General features: G+C 49.8%; 1 protein-coding gene across 2 annotated transcripts in view; it reads right to left on the bottom strand.

Annotated features, from left to right (window-relative positions):
- THOC1 (THO complex subunit 1) overlaps positions 1-17340 on the bottom strand; it is a 1301120-nt gene that overhangs the window by 1118381 nt on the left and 165399 nt on the right. For both annotated transcript variants that reach the window (XM_069620878.1, XM_069620877.1), the window contains exon 5: positions 13811-13929. In XM_069620878.1, coding sequence (XP_069476979.1) covers positions 13811-13929 — 119 coding nt within the window. The remainder of the gene's footprint in view (positions 1-13810; positions 13930-17340) is intronic.

The raw sequence follows: 17340 nt of genomic DNA, 5'->3' as shown, positions 1-17340 counted from the left end.
TACATAAAACAATGCCCAACAGAGTTGTCGTGAGGACTGAGCTTTTGCATTTCGTAGATGAACAAGTTACTTACCAACTGGTAACATTCTTTCGATTGGATGCTCCTCCAACGTATCCCCCATGCTCTCACCACCCGATACCTGGCCACCACTGAAACTATGCCCAACAATTTCTTTCCGGTGCGTGTACCCCCTCAATCAAAGCAAAGGGCCAAAGTTCAGGTGTGTATGTTCGCGGTTATGGCAACATCTCCGACATGGCCTCCTCAATACTCCCCCAGAAGGATCTAATATTGGGGCAGCTCCAGCAGACATGAAAAAAATCTGCTCGTGTGCACTACACCTTTTACATGCAGATGACCGGTCAGAGAAGAATTTGTTGAGTGCAAGGGAGGAGTGGTATGCCTGGTGAATATATTTTTAATGAAGCAGCCTATATCGAGAATTCAAGGAGATATATTGTGTCTGCAAGTAGATGGACTTCCATTGCTCCCCACTTAGTGTTTTCCCCAATGAAGCCTCCCATGCATTCGTACACGCTAATTCCTGTACTACCTTCCCGCTCCTCACAATCTTGTAGATGGTGGAGGTCCCAATCCTTATATCTCAACCTTTCAGATACCAAGCGTGAAGGTTGAGAGGCCTGACCTCTGGATTGAGAACCTGACCCCCCCCCCCCTCTCGCGAGTAGATCCTCTCGGTAGTGAAGACGTCGTGGAGGGCAGATGGACATTTCTAGAATGTCCGGGTACCACGCGCTCCCGGCCCAATCCGGAGCAATGAGGATCCGAACCTCTGTAACACTTGAGGAATGACGGGGACAGGAGGAAACGCGTTCAGCAGTGCGAATGACCAATCCACTACGAATGTGTCTCCAAAGGCTCCTCTTGGAGGAAATTCCCTTGAGCAGAATCTCTCGCACTTCTGGTTGGCACTGGTGGCGAAGAGATCCACTTTTGGGGTTCCCCAGGGGGCGAAGATCTCCAGAAGGACTTCCTGAGCCAACTCCCACTCGTGAGAGATCGTGCTCTGCCTGCTCAGAGCATCCGCCGCCGCATTTTCATTTACGGCCAGATGAACTGCCAAGATCGAGATTCCCTGCTGGATGGCCCACAACCATAGCTGCATTGCCTCTCTGCACAACGGGAGTGACCCTAACCCCCCCCCCCCGTGCCCCTTTTTTTGTTGAGGTAATGCATGGCCACTGTGTCGTCCGTCATGATCAGGACACTGCACAGACGGCTAAAAAGCCTTCAGGGCTAGCCGGATAGCCCCCAGCTCGAACTGATTGATGTGGAGTTTGGACTCCGACGGAGACCAACGACCGCTGGCAGTCAAGTCGTTGACATGAGCGCCCATCCTGTGAGGGAAGCATCCGTCACTACAGTCACCTCCGACCACAGTTGCCAAAACGGCTCCCCTTTCATCAGGTTCCCTTTGTTGGGCCACCACAGAAGATCCTGGGAGACCAAGAGTGGAATCTTGCCTGAGAACTGCAACCACTGCATCTTGAGGACCCATTGTAGGGCTCTCATGCTCAGACTGGCCTCTGGCACCAGAAAAATGCATGATGCCATGAGGCCGAAGAACCGTAAGTATTCGAAAGCCAGGAGAATCTGGGCATGTTGAAACTTGTCCACCATCTGCACAATGTGATGAGCCCTCACCTTGAGAGGCGAGCAATTCCCCAAGGACATGTCCAACACAGCCCCGATGTACTGGAGCCGTTGAGAAGGTGTCAGATGCAACGACTTGAAATTGCAGGAGAAGCCCAGCTTGTGGAGGGAGCGGCAGGTGAGAACGAGGTGATCCAATGCTTGCTCGGGAGAATGCGCACGGATCAGCCAGTCGTCGAGGTAAGGGTAGACCTGAATCCCCCCCTCGCCTGAGATACGCTGCCACCACCACCATTAGCTTGGTGAAGACCCTTGGGCGGAGGTCAATCCGAAGGGCAGGACCAAAAACTGAAAGTGCAAGTCGCCAGCCGCAAAAACCTCAGGAACTTCCTGTGTTTGGGATGAATCAGCACATGAAAGTAAACATCCTGTAGGTCAAAAGACACCAATCAATCCTGAAGTTGACGGGCCTGGAGGACTTGAGAAAGAGTAACCATCTTTAACTTGTCCTTCCTGAGAAGTTTGTTCAACCAACGCAAGTCAAGGATGGGTCTCAATCCCCTGTCTTTCTTTGGAATCAATCCCTTGTTCCGCTCCGCTATAGGCACCAGTTCTATAGCGCTTTCTCCAGCAGGGTCAAGATTCCCTGCACAAGGAGCGGATTCAGAAGCTTCAAAGAGAGATTCCCCGGTGGATTGTCGTGAGGCTGCTCTAGGAAGGGAAGACAGTAGCTGTGGGCAATAGTGTCCAGAACCCACGCATCCAAAGTAATGGCTCGCCACTCTTCGAGATGCTGAGACAGTCTGCCCCCCCATCGGCGGACCATGGGACATGGCCTCATGACTGTTTTGGAGCGGCTACGGCAGCGCCTGAAGGCAAAGAGGCAGCTGCCCGAGCGGCTTTGGCACCTCTATTTCCCCGACTACCACTTACGCTGACCCCTTTGACTGGCGGCCCCACTCGTTCTACCAACGGAGGAGTAGTAAGGAACAAGTTACTTACCTGTAACTGTTGTTCTCCAGCATGGGTCTGGCATGGATTCACATGCTCATGAATATTCCCCGTCGTCAGGCTGGGAATCCTCGGTAAAGAAAAAACCAGTATCAGTTTCGTTTCTGATCTGTCTTTCGTAGTAATAACCAATCACTGGTCTCTGCGTCATAGTGACCACAGCCAATGACTGCCCTCTACCTAAGCACCGCCTCTGACAGCCATCTTCAGATTTGGAAGCACGTAAAGTGGCAGTATGACCAAGTGAAGAGCCGCAGAGGGGTAGGCGGGAGGGTTCGCATGTGAATCCATGCCAGACCCATGCTGGAGAACAACAGTTACAGGTAAGTAACTTGTTCCTTCTCCAGCATGGGGTCTGGCATGGATTCACATGCTCATGAATAAAGAATACATAGCAGTACACACATGCACAACCACGGGAGGTGGCAAAGGCTCAACATTAAGCATTACATCAAACTCAACATTAAGCATCTTACCTCCTCACCAGGCTCACCTCAGGCGAACAGGTTGCGCAGCACTGCTTGGCCGACCCTGGACTCCTCCCTGGAATCCCGGTCGACGCAGTAGAATTTCGTGAAGGTGTGCGTCGACCTCCACGTAGCAGCCCTGCATATGTCCAGCAGGGGCACACCAGAAAGGAACGCCGTGGTAGCTGCGATCGCTCTGGTGGAATGGGCTCTCGGACGGCCAGGCAGCGGTCGGTTTGCCAACCGATGACAGTACATGATACAGCCGGAGAGCCATCTGGAAATGGAAGCCTTCGAGAGAGCCTTCCCCTGATTGACAGGTCCAAAGTTCACAAAGAGTTGTGACGTCTTCCGAAAACACTTCGTGCGGTCCACGTAGAACTTCAGCGCTCTAGCCACATCCAGCGAGTGCAAAGTCCTCTCAGCCGGCGACGAAGGCGACGGGAAGAACACAGGCAACACCAAGGGTTCGTTGAGATGGAAGTCCGACGGTACCTTGGGCATGAAGGAGGGGTGCGTCCTGAGCACTACCCTCGTGTCGTGGAAAGTCAAGTACGGGGCCTTGCAGGAAAGGGCCTGGATCTCTCCCATTCGTCGTGCGGAGGTGATGGCCACAAGAAAAGCTGTTTTCCACGATAGAAACTTCAACGGGGCCGAGTGCAGAGGCTCGAACGGAGGTCCCATGAGCTTGGTCAGCACCACGTTGAGCTCCCACGCCGGGGCCGGAGCCTTCACCGGCGGGAACGATCTGAACAGTCCCTTCATGAACTCTTTCACCAGACGATGAGACCACAAGGACGTCCGCCCCGTGGTTCTGGTGTATCGGGAGATCGCAGCAAGATGAATCTTGATGGACGCGTGTGCCAGACCAGCTTTGGCCAGCGTCAGCAGGTACGGCAGTACTTGGGGAGCCGTAATCCGTAGAGGGTTAATCTTCTGTGCGTGGCACCAGACAGAGAACCTCTTCCATTTGTGTCCGTAGCATTTAAGAGTCGAGGACGCCCTGGCCTTTGCAAGAACCTCTCTGCAATCGGCCGGTATGTCGTATCCTCCAAACTCTAGCGCTGCAGGAGCCAGGCCTGCAAGTTCAGCGACTTCGGGTCGTGGTGGAGGATGGCGCCTCCTTCCCTGTAGAGTAGATCCGCGTCCGCCGGCAGCTTGATCGGCGGGGACGCTGACAAGTCCAGCAAGTCCGGGAACCATATCTGCCTCGGCCACGCAGGTGCGACGAGGATCATCCTGCACCGTGACCTCTTGAGCTGGTTGACGAGCCGGATTAGCAGAGGCAAGGGAGGGAACGCGTAGAGGAACAGGCCCTCCCAGGGGAACGAGAAAGCATCGCCCATGCTCCTCGTCTGGGGAAACCTGCTGGCGAACCTCCGGCACTTGGTGTTCGTCGCCGTCGCAAACAGGTCGATCTGGGGTGTGCCCCACCGTCGGAAGAGGCGATCCACCAGATCCTGCCGTAGTTCCCACTCGTGGCACGAGCGCAGCTCCCTGCTGAGTGAGTCGGCAATGGTGTTTTTTATCCCTGCCAGATGAAACGGCACCAGAAAAATCCCTTGGGCGACGGCCCAATGCCACAGGTCCTGCGCCTCCTTGGACAGCGCTGGGGACCTGGTTCCGCCCTGTTTCCTGATGTAAAACATGGTGGTGGTGTTGTCGGTGAAGATCCTCACCACCTTGCCCTTGAGGGACGGAAGGAAGGAACTGAGGGCCCAAAACACTGCACGGAGCTCCAGGACGTTGATATGCAGGGACTTCTCCGTCGGGAGCCAGAGTCCCCTTGCGTGCAGATTTTCGGTGTGCGCTCCCCACCCTTCCAGGGAGGCATCCGTGGTCACAGTCTCCTGGTGGGCTGGGGTCTGGAAGTCCATGCCCGCCGTCAGATGCGCGCGGGTGCCCCACCACCGTATCGCTCGTCGGAAACTCTCGTCGAGCTTGATCCTTTCCTCGAAGCTGCCCGTCGTCTGGATCCAGCGCGCATCCAGGAATTCTTGCAACGGGCGCATCCGGAGCCTGCACATGGGAATGAGGTAGATGCAGGAAGACATCATGTAGATGCAGGAAGACATCATCCCGAGGAGGGACTTGATGGACCTCACTTTGGCCGCGTCGGCCACCAACATCCGTTGCACCTTGCCCAAGATGGTCCTGGTCCTCTCCTCCGACGGGGAGGCCAGAAGGGACACTGTGTCGAGCCTCGCTCCCAGAAACAGTGCGAATTGCGCGGGCACCAGGTGGGATTTGGCGTAATTCACGGAGAATCCCAGGTCCGTGAGGAGTTGGACGGTCCTTGCCGTGTGGACCACGGCGAGCTCCCTCGTCTTGGCGCGGATGAGCCAGTCGTCCAGGTAGGGGAAGACGTGAATCCCCTCGCGGCGCAGCTGCGCCGCCACCGGTGCGAGGCACTTGGTGAATACCCTGGGTGCCGACCGTAGTCCGAAGGGAAGGGCTTTGAACTGGTAATGACGCCCCTGGACCACGAACCTGAGGAATTTTCGGTGCCCCTTTAGGATGGGAATGTGGAAGTAGGCATCCTCCAAATCCAACGACGATAGGAAGTCTCCTTCCTCCAGCTGCCCCAGGACGTGCTGGAGGGTGACCATCCGGAACTTCTGCGCCTTGATGAACTTGTTCAGACGTCGCAGGTCTAGGATGGGGCGCCATCCTCCCGTCTTCTTCTTCACGAGGAAGTATCTCGAGTAGACTCCGGAGCCCCGAAGCCTCTTTGGGACGAGCTCGATGGCGCCCTTTCTGAGCATCGCCTTTACCTCCAGGAGAAGTTGAGGGACGTGAAGTTCTTTCCTGGCCACGGGGGGGACGCGCGGGCACCTTCTTTGAAACTCGAGCGCGTGGCCCCGGGCCAGGGCGTCCAGCACCCAACGGTCGGTGGAGATGGACTCCCACACGCTGACAAGCCCGCCAGCCGGCCTCCCACCGGGGTGCTTCGGTGGGGGCCCGACCCCACGGCCGGTTCAATCCTGCTTGGACGCGGCCTTGCCGCCTTGACCTCCTTGGCGACGACGGCGGGGTCCGCTAGACTTGCCTCGTCCTCTGTAGGCCTCTTGCGACGACGAGCGGGCCGCTTGACGGTAGGAAGCGAAACCGCCGCCGGAACCTTTGGAGGCGCCCTTGCCTCCGCCGCTCCGAAAGGGCGTCCGTCGTTGCTGCAGAACTCCAAGGGCCCGGGCCGTCTCAGTATCCGCCTTGATGGCCTGAAGGGAATCGTCCACTGTCTTCCCAAACAGGTTGTTCCCGTCGAAGGGCATGTCCAGGACTCTGGTCTGGACGTCCTGCCGGAAGTCCGTAGCTTTGAGCCATCCACGACGTCGAAGGCAAACGCCGTTGCCCAGCTGGCGGAACCCAGTGTCGGCGATGTCCGTCGCCACGGTGATGGCGTGGTCCGAGGCCACCTCACCTTCCTGCAGGATCTCCAGGGCCTCCGCCCTCTTGTCGTCCGGCAGAAAATCCAGCAGGGGAGCTATCTTGTACCACAGCTCCCTGTCGTAGCGAGCCACGATAGCCAAGGCGTTGGCCGCTTTAATCGTCGTCGCTGCCGACGAGATGACTCTACGTCCCATAGCATCCAATTTCTTTCCCTCGCCGTCCGGCGGGGAAGTCGATGTGGAGGCCGCACCCCCCCCCGCTTTCTTCCTGGCTGCCGCGGAGACGACGGAATCCGGGGTAAGCTGCGCCCGGAGGCATAGGGGGGCCGTGTCCGGGACCCGGTACTTTTTCTCGTACCGGTCTCTTCTAGCTGGCGTCGTGGAAGGGTTCTTGAGGAGGGAAAGGCCCTCATCCCAAATGTCGTCCAACAGAGGCACTGCGAGGACCGTCTTCCTCTTGGCCTCGCGCCGCTGATAAAGGAAGCCTTCCTTTTTCTTCTCCTCAGGGCAGAGTTGGAAAAGCTCGGAAGCCCTGGAGATCATGGAGTGGAAAGATCCGATCTCGTCGGGCGGAGAAGCCCTGGTGGGAGGCGACGACGGAATATCCTCGTCGTATGCCTCGTCGTCCGTACCCGTCGCTGCCGTGTCAGTCCCCGTATCATCCCCTCGGGTGGACGGGGAGGAGGGCTGGACGGGGCGCGACGGTTGAAAAGGAGGTGGTGGATGGATCCTTCTTTTCTTGGTAGGGGGAACACCAGAAGGTCCCGGTTCTGGATCCCCCGACGGGAGAGGTTCCTCCGTCGGTAACGGTAGCCTCGTCCTTATCTCGGAGCATAAGGACTGTATGGCCAACAAAATGGCCGCCGAGTTGTCTTGCGGCGCTGGCAGAGGGGAATCCGACGGGCGAGCAGGGGCCCCGTCGGTATCCTCGACGATGTCATCGTCGTCACCTGCGTCGGGGTCCATTCCGACGGGCTGGCCTTCTTCCACGCCTAGGCCGTGGCTTAAGACCTCGATCAGCTCCTCTTCTGAGGTTGAGGCCGAATCTACGACGACGCCCTGCCCCCCCTTCTTCCCCACGGAGGGTTTCACGGGGGTCCTATCGATGGGCACAAAAGAAGACTCCCTCCGAGGAGGCAGGGAGATTCTGGGCCCTGAGGTCGCCACCACTGGTGCAGCCTCCACAGGCTGAGCCAGGGCCGCCGCGACCGTTTCGATAGAGGGCTTGGTCGGATGGATCAAGGCCTTCACCACCTTAGGTGCGCTCACCGCCTTATCCTTGAGGGAGGGGGCACTGCCACGCTCCTCCTCTGCCTTAGAGCTCGACCGGGGCCTCTCCAGGAGCTTCGCCGGGTGCTCGGCCTTCCTCTTACCCGACCCAGAGCGTTGGCTCGTGGTTGATGGTGCCGGGGAGGGTGCGCCCTGCTTGGCGCCCGTAGAGCCCGACCGTTCGGCGCTCCCGGTGCCAGCGGACTCGCGGTGCTTGGCCTTATGTTGGGCCCCCGTCGCCGGGGCGCCCTCAAAGGTCTTAGAAGACCGCTCGGATTTCTTCTTCTTCTCGCCAGACGGGCTCTTACCCTCCAGCCAGTTGGCGAGACGTTGATGGCGGTCCTTCATGGTCCGTTCCGACATGTTGCCGCAAAACGCACAGTCCTTCTCCACGTGCGTCTTGTCCTCATGAAGGCAGTAAAGGCAGAAAGTGTTCGTCCTCCTTAAAGACGTTCTGCAGCTGGCATCCAGGGCAGACCCTGAACAGCTTTCCGGGCGTCGAGCTTCCCTTCTCCTGGGCCATCTCCGAGACCGGGCCTGAGAAGCTTCTGGAGTCCTCCGAAGTGTAGCTCGACGAAATCTTCACCCTTGAGGGGCGCAGACGAATCCGACACGGGTCCCCGTTGATCGGATGTAGGATAGGTGGAGCTTGAGGCTCTTTTGACCGAAAGAATCGAAGTTTTTGTGAAAAAAGCGCGAAAAATAGCACTAACGCTCGAGAGCAATAGCACGAGGATCCCAACACATGAACGTGCGGTAAAAATCTGAAGATGGCTGCCAGAGGCGGTGCTTAGGTAGAGGGCAGTCATTGGCTGTGGTCAGTATGACGCAGAGACCAGTGATTGGTTATTACTACGAAAGACAGATCAGAAACGAAACTGATACTGGTTTTTTCTTTACCGAGGATTCCCAGCCTGACGACGGGGAATATTCATGAGCATGTGAATCCATGCCAGACCCCATGCTGGAGAACGAAAAGAACCTCCCCTCCACTGCTGTCCCCTAGAACGAAAAGGCAGAGGTTGACGCACATCTGTGCTTAAAGATTTTGCTGCAGCTTTTGAGGTCTGCAACCTCTCAAGGCTCTCGTCAGCCTTGCTGCCAAACAAATGCGCGCCATCAAAGGGCATGTTCAAAAGACGGGCTTGCACATCCGGGGCAAAACCTGACTGCCGCAACCACGCAAACCTGCATGTAACGGTGTTCGCAGCCATGGAAGGGCTCCCACAGTCGGCCGTGTCCAAACCAGACTGAAGGGATTCACACATGGCATCCTTGTCATCTTGCACGAGAGCAAGGAACCCATTCCTATCTTTCCCTTTGGGAATATGCTCAGCCGCAAGAGAAACAATTCCACAGACTGTGAAAATCCTGCCAAGGCACAAGTGGAGTTAGCAGATTTCAAGGCCATACTCCCCGCAGAAAACACCTTGCGTGCCCAACAGTCAAAGTGTGTCGTCCCTATCAGGAAGGATGGTAGGGTACTCCGCCTGCCTTGAGGTGGCTGTAGCAGCCTGAACCACCAAAATCTCTGGGGTAGGATGAGAAAATATGTAGCTGGGGTCGCTACCGGAAGGTATTTTTTGGTCACCGATTTGTTAACAGCCGGAAGAGATTCCGGTGACTGCCAAGCAGCCGCCACCCTTTTCTGTAAAGTGAGATGAAAAGGTAACACCGGGTCAGAGGGGTAGACTAGCCCGATGTCTGTTTTGATTAGGATCTTTGCCCTCAGCATGGCTTGCAGGGCGGACCCCAAATGTTGTGTGACGCCACTGGGGAGAGCAGTAGCAATGTGAAGAAGGGGAGAGTAGTAGCAAGTGGAGAAGGGGAAGAATAGTAGCAGTATGGAGAAGGTGAGAGTAGTAGTGGTGAAAGAAGGGCAAAAGAGTAGTAATAATGTCCCCATACATAATGTCACAGGGAAAAACCATTGGCGACATCACATATGTTTACATTATGCATGGGGACGGGTTGCGGGGATGTCCCCTGCTCCCCTTGTGTTAAAAAAAAAAAAATGCATGTTCAATGTAATAATGTCTCCGCAAAAAACTGCCAACTTTTTTTGTCAGGGGACATTATTACATGGAACCGAGTAGTTGGGTGTAAGATTGAAGGATGGCGGTAGACCATAGCAAGAGGAACATCAGAGGAGGAGGGGCATTTATTTAATGGAAATTACATGGGAAACACTGCATTTTTAGCACAGGAGGAAGAGTCAAGGAGCGAGAAAGGATGGTGGGTGGAGTAGGGAGTCGAGTAGGAAGAGGAAGGGAAGGCGATCGCGAGGGAGAGGAGCACCAGAGCATGAAAGGAGAAGATAGAGTGGGACTTGAGAGTTTGAAAGGCACAATCCTTGAATCACCACTGGAAAACCCAGGGGAAAGTAACCTGTAGATTGTTTCCAGAGAAAGTCCAAGTAAATAAGGGGTTTCCATTTTTGGCCATGGGACAGAAGATAACATTTAGATAGTAGGGGTTAGTGATCTTTAGTACCAGTCTGGGATTTACAGATGCCTCGGCCAGGATGGTGCACAGGGAAATGTCCATTCCTAGATATGAGAGAGAGAGGGATTGCCCTTCGAGTCCCTTTCTGAAAATGTTGAATAACAACCCTTGAATTGGTCTCTGGGAGTTGATATGTTCTTGGGCCCATCTGGGACACAGACAAGAGATGTAGTTGGAGACCCCACACAGGTTCAGCAGGTACGATGTTGCAGGATCGATGCCTCAGACCACAGGCAGGCCCCTTTGCTTTAGTAAATGGCAGCAGGGTGTCAAGGTTCCACTCACACAACGAGGTTACTTGTGAGATCTTCACCCACAAGGCTAGACAGGGTCTATGTTCCAAAAGATACAAGCCAGATAGAGTGCCAACAACTCTTCTAAGCTCCAGAGGATAAACTCAAGGCAGGGTATTACCACTAGTTTAAAGGAGGGAGGCACCTCGTCCAGGTCTCGCCCGTCGATGGAAGGGAAGAGTTCTGCCTTGTGATCACTGGCTTGGCCAATAGTGATTCCAGCAGCAGTCCTCTGGCGTCCTGTCTTCCCTGCAGGCTCAGATTCTTGGCTCAAGTGGGCAACATTCAGAATGGCTTAAGGACCTCTTACACAGAAATTGGGCAGGGAAAGACCGAAGCCCACTTATAAATGGAGCTGCCCCAATCAAACAGTGACATCACTCTGACTGGTTTGTGTGTTAGGGCCCACTGGCCACAAACCCGGTTCCAGCCAACACACAAGTTTTCTGGGCTCCTGGCAAGTAGCCGTGAAACTGTATGTCCATATCAGGCCCTTGGCTGGCCTACCTAGGATGAAGGACAACAAAGAATACATCCAAAGAACAAGGTATAAACCACCCCAAATATCCATTTTCAGCATTAAAAAAAATGTATTAAAAAAGAAGAACAAAATGCTTTCCTGGGGTAAAAAGAAATAAATTGTGCACAGCAATGTACCTTGAAAGAAAATGTAAAAAACCAAATCTACCCTGCCACCATTCAGTTCAAAATTCATCAAATAGTATCAAAAAAGAAAGGAGAAACCAGGTACACCAGTTGCAATTTTGTTAGGGTAGGTTGTATTGCTGCTTCATAGGTTTCAAAAGAGGTTTGGGGTCCCCTTTAGCGATAGTCTTAGGGTCTCAACAGCATCTCCAAATCGAAATGTGCAAACTAGGTTTAAAAATAACAAAACTTTTAATAAAAACTCAACTAAACCTTTGCTAGTGTCCAACATCAGTCAGCAGATATGCTGGGGATTCCATTGAAATCTGCGGGAAAGTTGCAAAAAGGAAAAATATTTCTTACCACTGATCCTTTGGGACAGGGCAGTTGACGCTCTGATCAGGACTTGCCCAGTCCTGCACCGGGAACAGTGCTGCACAGGACTAGCAGCTTGTGCGTGTTGGATTAAGGGGAGGGATTAGTATTTGGCTATTATGGGGATCTGGAGTCGAGCAGGACCCTCAACATGGTCTTCAAAGTACCCAGGAACAGTTCCAGGTAGTATATTCATGAACGGCTCAGGGTCCCCACAGATTTACATATTCACAAAGCTGAGGGTGAACACCCCACCCACCAGCCCTTCAATCTCAACCCACACACCATTTAAACATTTGGGGGCCTCCACCAATCAGTGGTGGCCAGCCTCACTCCAGTGTCGCAGGCACACATAAAAGAGCTGTTGATTGTGGTGTGTGGCAAAACCTCAACCAACTGGATTAAATTCAGTCTGAGAAGCCTTTGTGGGGTATGAAGCGGAGCGAACTATTTATCCTGCTACTGTGAAAGCCTGAAACGTAGCAGCTTGCACTTCCCTGAGAAATCCTTTTCCTTTCCTTCGAGAAAATGTTTTGGGTTTTCCGGCTGAAGGGGAAGATTGATTTTATTCCTAAATAAACGGGCTAAACAATGTAAACGCATCCCACACAGTGAAATGGTGACTTCATCTGTTGAGACGATCTGTGTCGCACCAATCCTAAAAAATGTTGGAGCGCCAGGCTCTGCTCCCACCAGGGTCAGGATGAACCCTCAGTAGACAAGTTGACACTACAACAGTGCCAAGAATAAAAGCGAATACACAAACTAAGCTGAGTAATCTAAAAAGGCTAAAATAACTTAACAGCAAGCATACACAAGTCAGGGCTCTCCAAGGCAGGGAATGCAAGAAACTTGTAATGAGGAAAGGAAAGAAAACAAAACAACAACAAAAAAACAGGCTACTGTGTGAATCTATTTCGAACTTCAGATTGCATTTGACTTTCAGACAAGGGTAGCAAAATGGCCAATAACCCAGATTCAATGTCCAAAAAGTCAGATAAGGAAAAGTTACCAGTTTTAAAATAATTTACGTATATAAAACACTTCGGTATGTTGCCATATGACCTTATGAATTACCAACCAGTATTGACCTTTAAGATATGCTAGAGCAGCGTATGCTACCCCAGGAACAGCTAGTTGGGAAATAAATAATGTAGAGGTCCCTACTTTTCCCTTCATACTATACTGTATACTAGCTGTTCCCGGTGTAAGATACACCGTTCTAGCATATCTTAAAGGTCAATATCGGTTGGTAATTCATAGGGTCACTTCTGTTCCCCTTCTTAAATATCAGAATTACTGATCGCTTCCAGGAAGGGCGCGCAGGTCCCTTTGACTTATTAATGATCATGGAAAAGGCTAAACTTATCAGATGGCCTGAGTTATGCGCGGCATAAGAACAGTCAGTACCCAAGTTCCATTGATCACACGGGCCTCTATGATACGTCTCTGTAGACACGTAATTGTCAACCTTGTTCCATTGCAGAGTCCCTGCGATGGCACAATATTGCGTAGTAGCATGATTACAGAACCTACTTTCAGTTTAAGCTCGTGAGAGGCATTCATCCTACAGCATTTCGCTCTTTAGAGACTGAAACGTTGAGCCAGTAATTAACTGTTAATTGACACTGGAACCGCCATGCCCTGTGTGAAAGGAAATGGCGGTGGAAACACGTAACTTCCAAATGTTTGCGATAGTGGAAGGTGAAGATGACCGTGTAGAACCGTGCTCATTATGTTTGTTAAAAAGGCAGCTGTTGTTGAAGTGGGTGCACTTTGCCATTTGGACAACAGCGGGCAACCTAACACTGATAAATTGCATCCGCCGAGTACGGAAACATACCCACACGTTTTATACATACATAGATAAACACAATGGGCATTTGACTCCATATGCAAAAAACTAAACTAGAAAAATTAGTACTGTCCTTTTGGAGATTTAATACATATTTCAGAACATTAAAAAGAAGAGCAAAAAGAAATTATTTTCTTTTTAATTAGAATGTGCTACTTAAAGCGAATCGGATGCAATTTGTTGAAAAAAAAAACTCAGAGAAGACAATACACATCCAACTCAATGTATTAGAAGGAAGGAAGAGAAATGTAAAAACCTAACATGGGTGTTGGCCGATCACAACCACTCTCACGCTTCCTAGCCCAAAAAGTGCAGTGTACTTGCCATCAACTTAATTGTGGCCATCTTCAATCTAAAAATCAGACAATATTTAAAAATGACTTACTGATTTCCAGGTACTGACGTTCCTCTCCACAAATGTAAAGATTTTATCACACTGGTCCAGCGGCAGACAATCCAGAACATCCCCAAGAAGTACAAATGGGGTAGAAGCTGTGCAGATACCTTGCAGAAGAAGAATGAATGTTATTAATGAGCTGCCAATGTATATACAACACGGACGTCATTTAGATGTAGCTATGGGTACCAGATGCTACCCCTGACAATTACCTTGGTAGTGCTTTTGAAGCCACTAGCCTACATGTCCTCAAATTAAGACGTCAAAGAGTGATTTTTGCTCAGTAAAAAACAATGTTGGCTTGAAATAAACCTCATTGGTTTCGGCACTTCTAAGTAGTGTGTTTGGTCCCATTTACCTTTTCAAAATTAGGACTGCCTGTAAAGTGGCAACCACCACCACAACTCATTTCTGAAGGAGTGTACGCTTTGTCAATTTGCATAACAAAACTAAGTTTTTTCCACAAAGCTCTTGCCATCTTCAGATGTTTTGCGTAGGAAGCTGTATTCCAAGATCCAGAGAGACTGAAAGAGTGAGAGTACGAGTGCGTTTTCGGTTTGCAGTGCAATGTTTTACGTCTTGTGTCACTTCATTATAAACTGTGGAAAATTGATATTTCTATCAACTTTTCAGCATTTAGGACATTTATCTTTTTATGCAGTATATAGAAAGAGGTGGGAATAGATCCGTTAATTTAGGCACAATACATAAATATCAGACTTGCGTTACCCAACAGGTTTCGTTAAAGATATTTGCTGTTTTCGGATTCATTAAGACTATGGTCTAGTGCTTCACATGTTCGGTTTTCTTTTTCTTACAACACAATGCAGAAATCGTAATATGTTGGTGTGAAGTTAAACCTGGGATGGTAGAACATGGGGTTATTTGGGTACATTGAGGACAGTGAAAGAGACACATCCTGGCTTCTCCACTTGGACATGTGAGACTAAGCAAATCTCTTTACCTCACAGAGACTAATAAAATTGAGATCACAAAACAAAGTTTAGTTTCCACTATAAAAAACAAAGATGAATAATTTATCGAGCATTTCAGACTTTACCTGACCTGAGATGACAATACTTGGGTGACTGAGCTACACCTGGCAAAGATCAAGCACTTTGGCATGTGAGGCTGTAGTTTGCATATTATAACCATACAAGACGCAAGAGGCTTAACCTGGTATAAGATGCCGCGATTAGGATATATGGGGTTGTGCGACTTTCGTGACCCATGGCATTTTGTTGAATTTCCATCCGAGACACACAAAAGACTTTCTGAATGCATTACCAAATGTGTTGCATCATTCCAAAACAACTTTAACCCTATTGTGGGGCTGCTATCAAACTATCTAGGCAGTCATGCAGAAACAGTCTCGTCGAATGAACAGTATAGGTTACAAACAATAACTAAGGAAACGCAGTCACATTTTTTAAGTCATTATGGGTGCTTGTGGTCAGCCAAGAGAAGCAGCTGAGTGTGTTCTTGCTTTCAAACACATCTATTTTCAATATATCAAAGCGAGATGAGATGTATTGCAACGTCCAAAGCAAAATAAAAGATGACCAATATATGTGTATTCTTCATTCCAACGTGCAAATTATTCAACAAAGCCACATCAAGCAACATATGCAGGGGACACTTGATTGTTTATTATGAGCTTATACACAAGTGTTTTAACCAGTTCAGAATCCTTGTTACATAGGAACTGATGGAAACCTCTTGAAGTATAGCAGAGCCATCGTTGATGGAATAATATTGCAAAGTAGTTGCTAAATAAGTGGTATTAACATCCTATGTCAAATTATCTATTTTACTCCCACATTTTTATATATAAATGCTCACACTGCCTGACAAGTTACTTATGGACGAGCCAGTTGGTTGTGATTCATTCGGAGAAGGTTGCGCTTAATAGCAGATGTGTTTGTATTCTAGGATTAGTTCCACGGCCTTGCACAAACAGTTGCCGTATTGCATTTTCATTCTTTATTTGTTTTAGTGCAAACACAGTATGTCAACCAGAAACACAAAATATTTGTCAGTTTCTGGTCAAAAATGAAATCGCTCAAGAAATAAAAACAAAAAAAATTGAAAGATTGATGCACCATAGAAGGATGGCAATTTATCAATTAAAACCTACTGTCCTTGTCACTTAAACCTCACATACATATAAAAACGCACCTGCATGATTATACCTTGGATCTGTTAACAGTTTCTCACATGTTCCTCCTCCACTCAGCTCAACATGCTTAAGAAGAATTGTAATAAAACTGAGTTTTTTCCCTTGTCTGGTCGCCGTGAGAGTACGGTTTTGAGCTCATGGAATTGTAAGTGGTCTCCAGGGGGGGTTAAGTATCTAGGAATTCATATTATTGGGGACTTGAAGAAATTACTGCAATATAATCTGGATGTGGTAACTGCGCAAATGTCTTTATTGATTAGGAGATGGGAGAGATTGACTTTGAATCTGTGGGCAAAGATCAATGCAATTAAAATGGTTCTTTTGCCAAAAACCTTGTATGTTCTTCAGTCCATCCCGTCGTCGTTGTATAAGAAGCAGTTACTTGAGATTGAAAAACTTCTTTCTTGTGGCGTTCTGGAAAAAGGCCTCGGGTTCCGAAATACATGCTAGTACAAAATGTTGAGGATGGAGGATTTGGATTCCCCGACTTGGTAAAATATTACAAGGCATTTTTACTTAAAAAAAAAGCTCCTATTACTTTAGGGATAGTGTGGTGAATGAACCAATTTGTTGCGTATGGAAAGGGGCGTTTGTGCTCCTTTTGACTTCAGATCCATATACAGTATGGATAAATTGCCAATTAAGAGATTGAAGTTGCGCCCGTTGTGGCTACTAGACAAGTGATTGGAGAGTGGTTTCGAGATAATGGAATAAGTTTATGGTTTCAGTAGTGATGCTTCTATATGGTACAATGCTGCTTTGCAGATTGATAATAAATGTTTCAATTGGCTTAGTTGGATTAATAAGGGTATCCTGAAGTTGGCAGATGTGTTTGATGGGGATAGGTTGTTGAGTTTTGGAGGCATTGATGAATAGGTACGGTTTGTGGCGAAGTGTACTTGGCTTTTGAGAATATGATAACTTGTAAATTGGTATTGGCTGATGGTTTTATTGGTAATAAACCGCAGATTGCTACTTTATTGGAAGGTCCGGAATATGGGGTGCGTACTTATATGCAATTTATGCCTATTGATGAGAAACTCCGGGGGGCATGGTCTAGATTAAGAAATATTTGGTAGGAAGATGTTCTGGATGAAATTTCTGAGTTAGATTGGAAATACATTCTGAAGGTTAACTTGGCCTTGGGTCCTGATATGGGTTTACGTTTAATTCGACAAAAAATTATTGGGAAGTTGTATTGGACGCCTGTTAGGATGTTTAGATTGGGGCTCCGGCCAGATGATTTGTGTTGGAGTTGTAACAATGATAGGGGTACATTATTGCATTTACTGTGGGATTGCCCGAGAGTGCTGGAGTTTTGGACGGCAGTGATTGATAG

The sequence above is a fragment of the Ambystoma mexicanum genome, chromosome 5q (assembly GCF_040938575.1).
Source record: "Ambystoma mexicanum isolate Mex_15411 chromosome 5q, UKY_AmexF1_1, whole genome shotgun sequence".
NCBI lineage: Eukaryota > Metazoa > Chordata > Amphibia > Caudata > Ambystomatidae > Ambystoma > Ambystoma mexicanum.
This window is presented reverse-complemented; position numbering and strand designations above follow the sequence as displayed.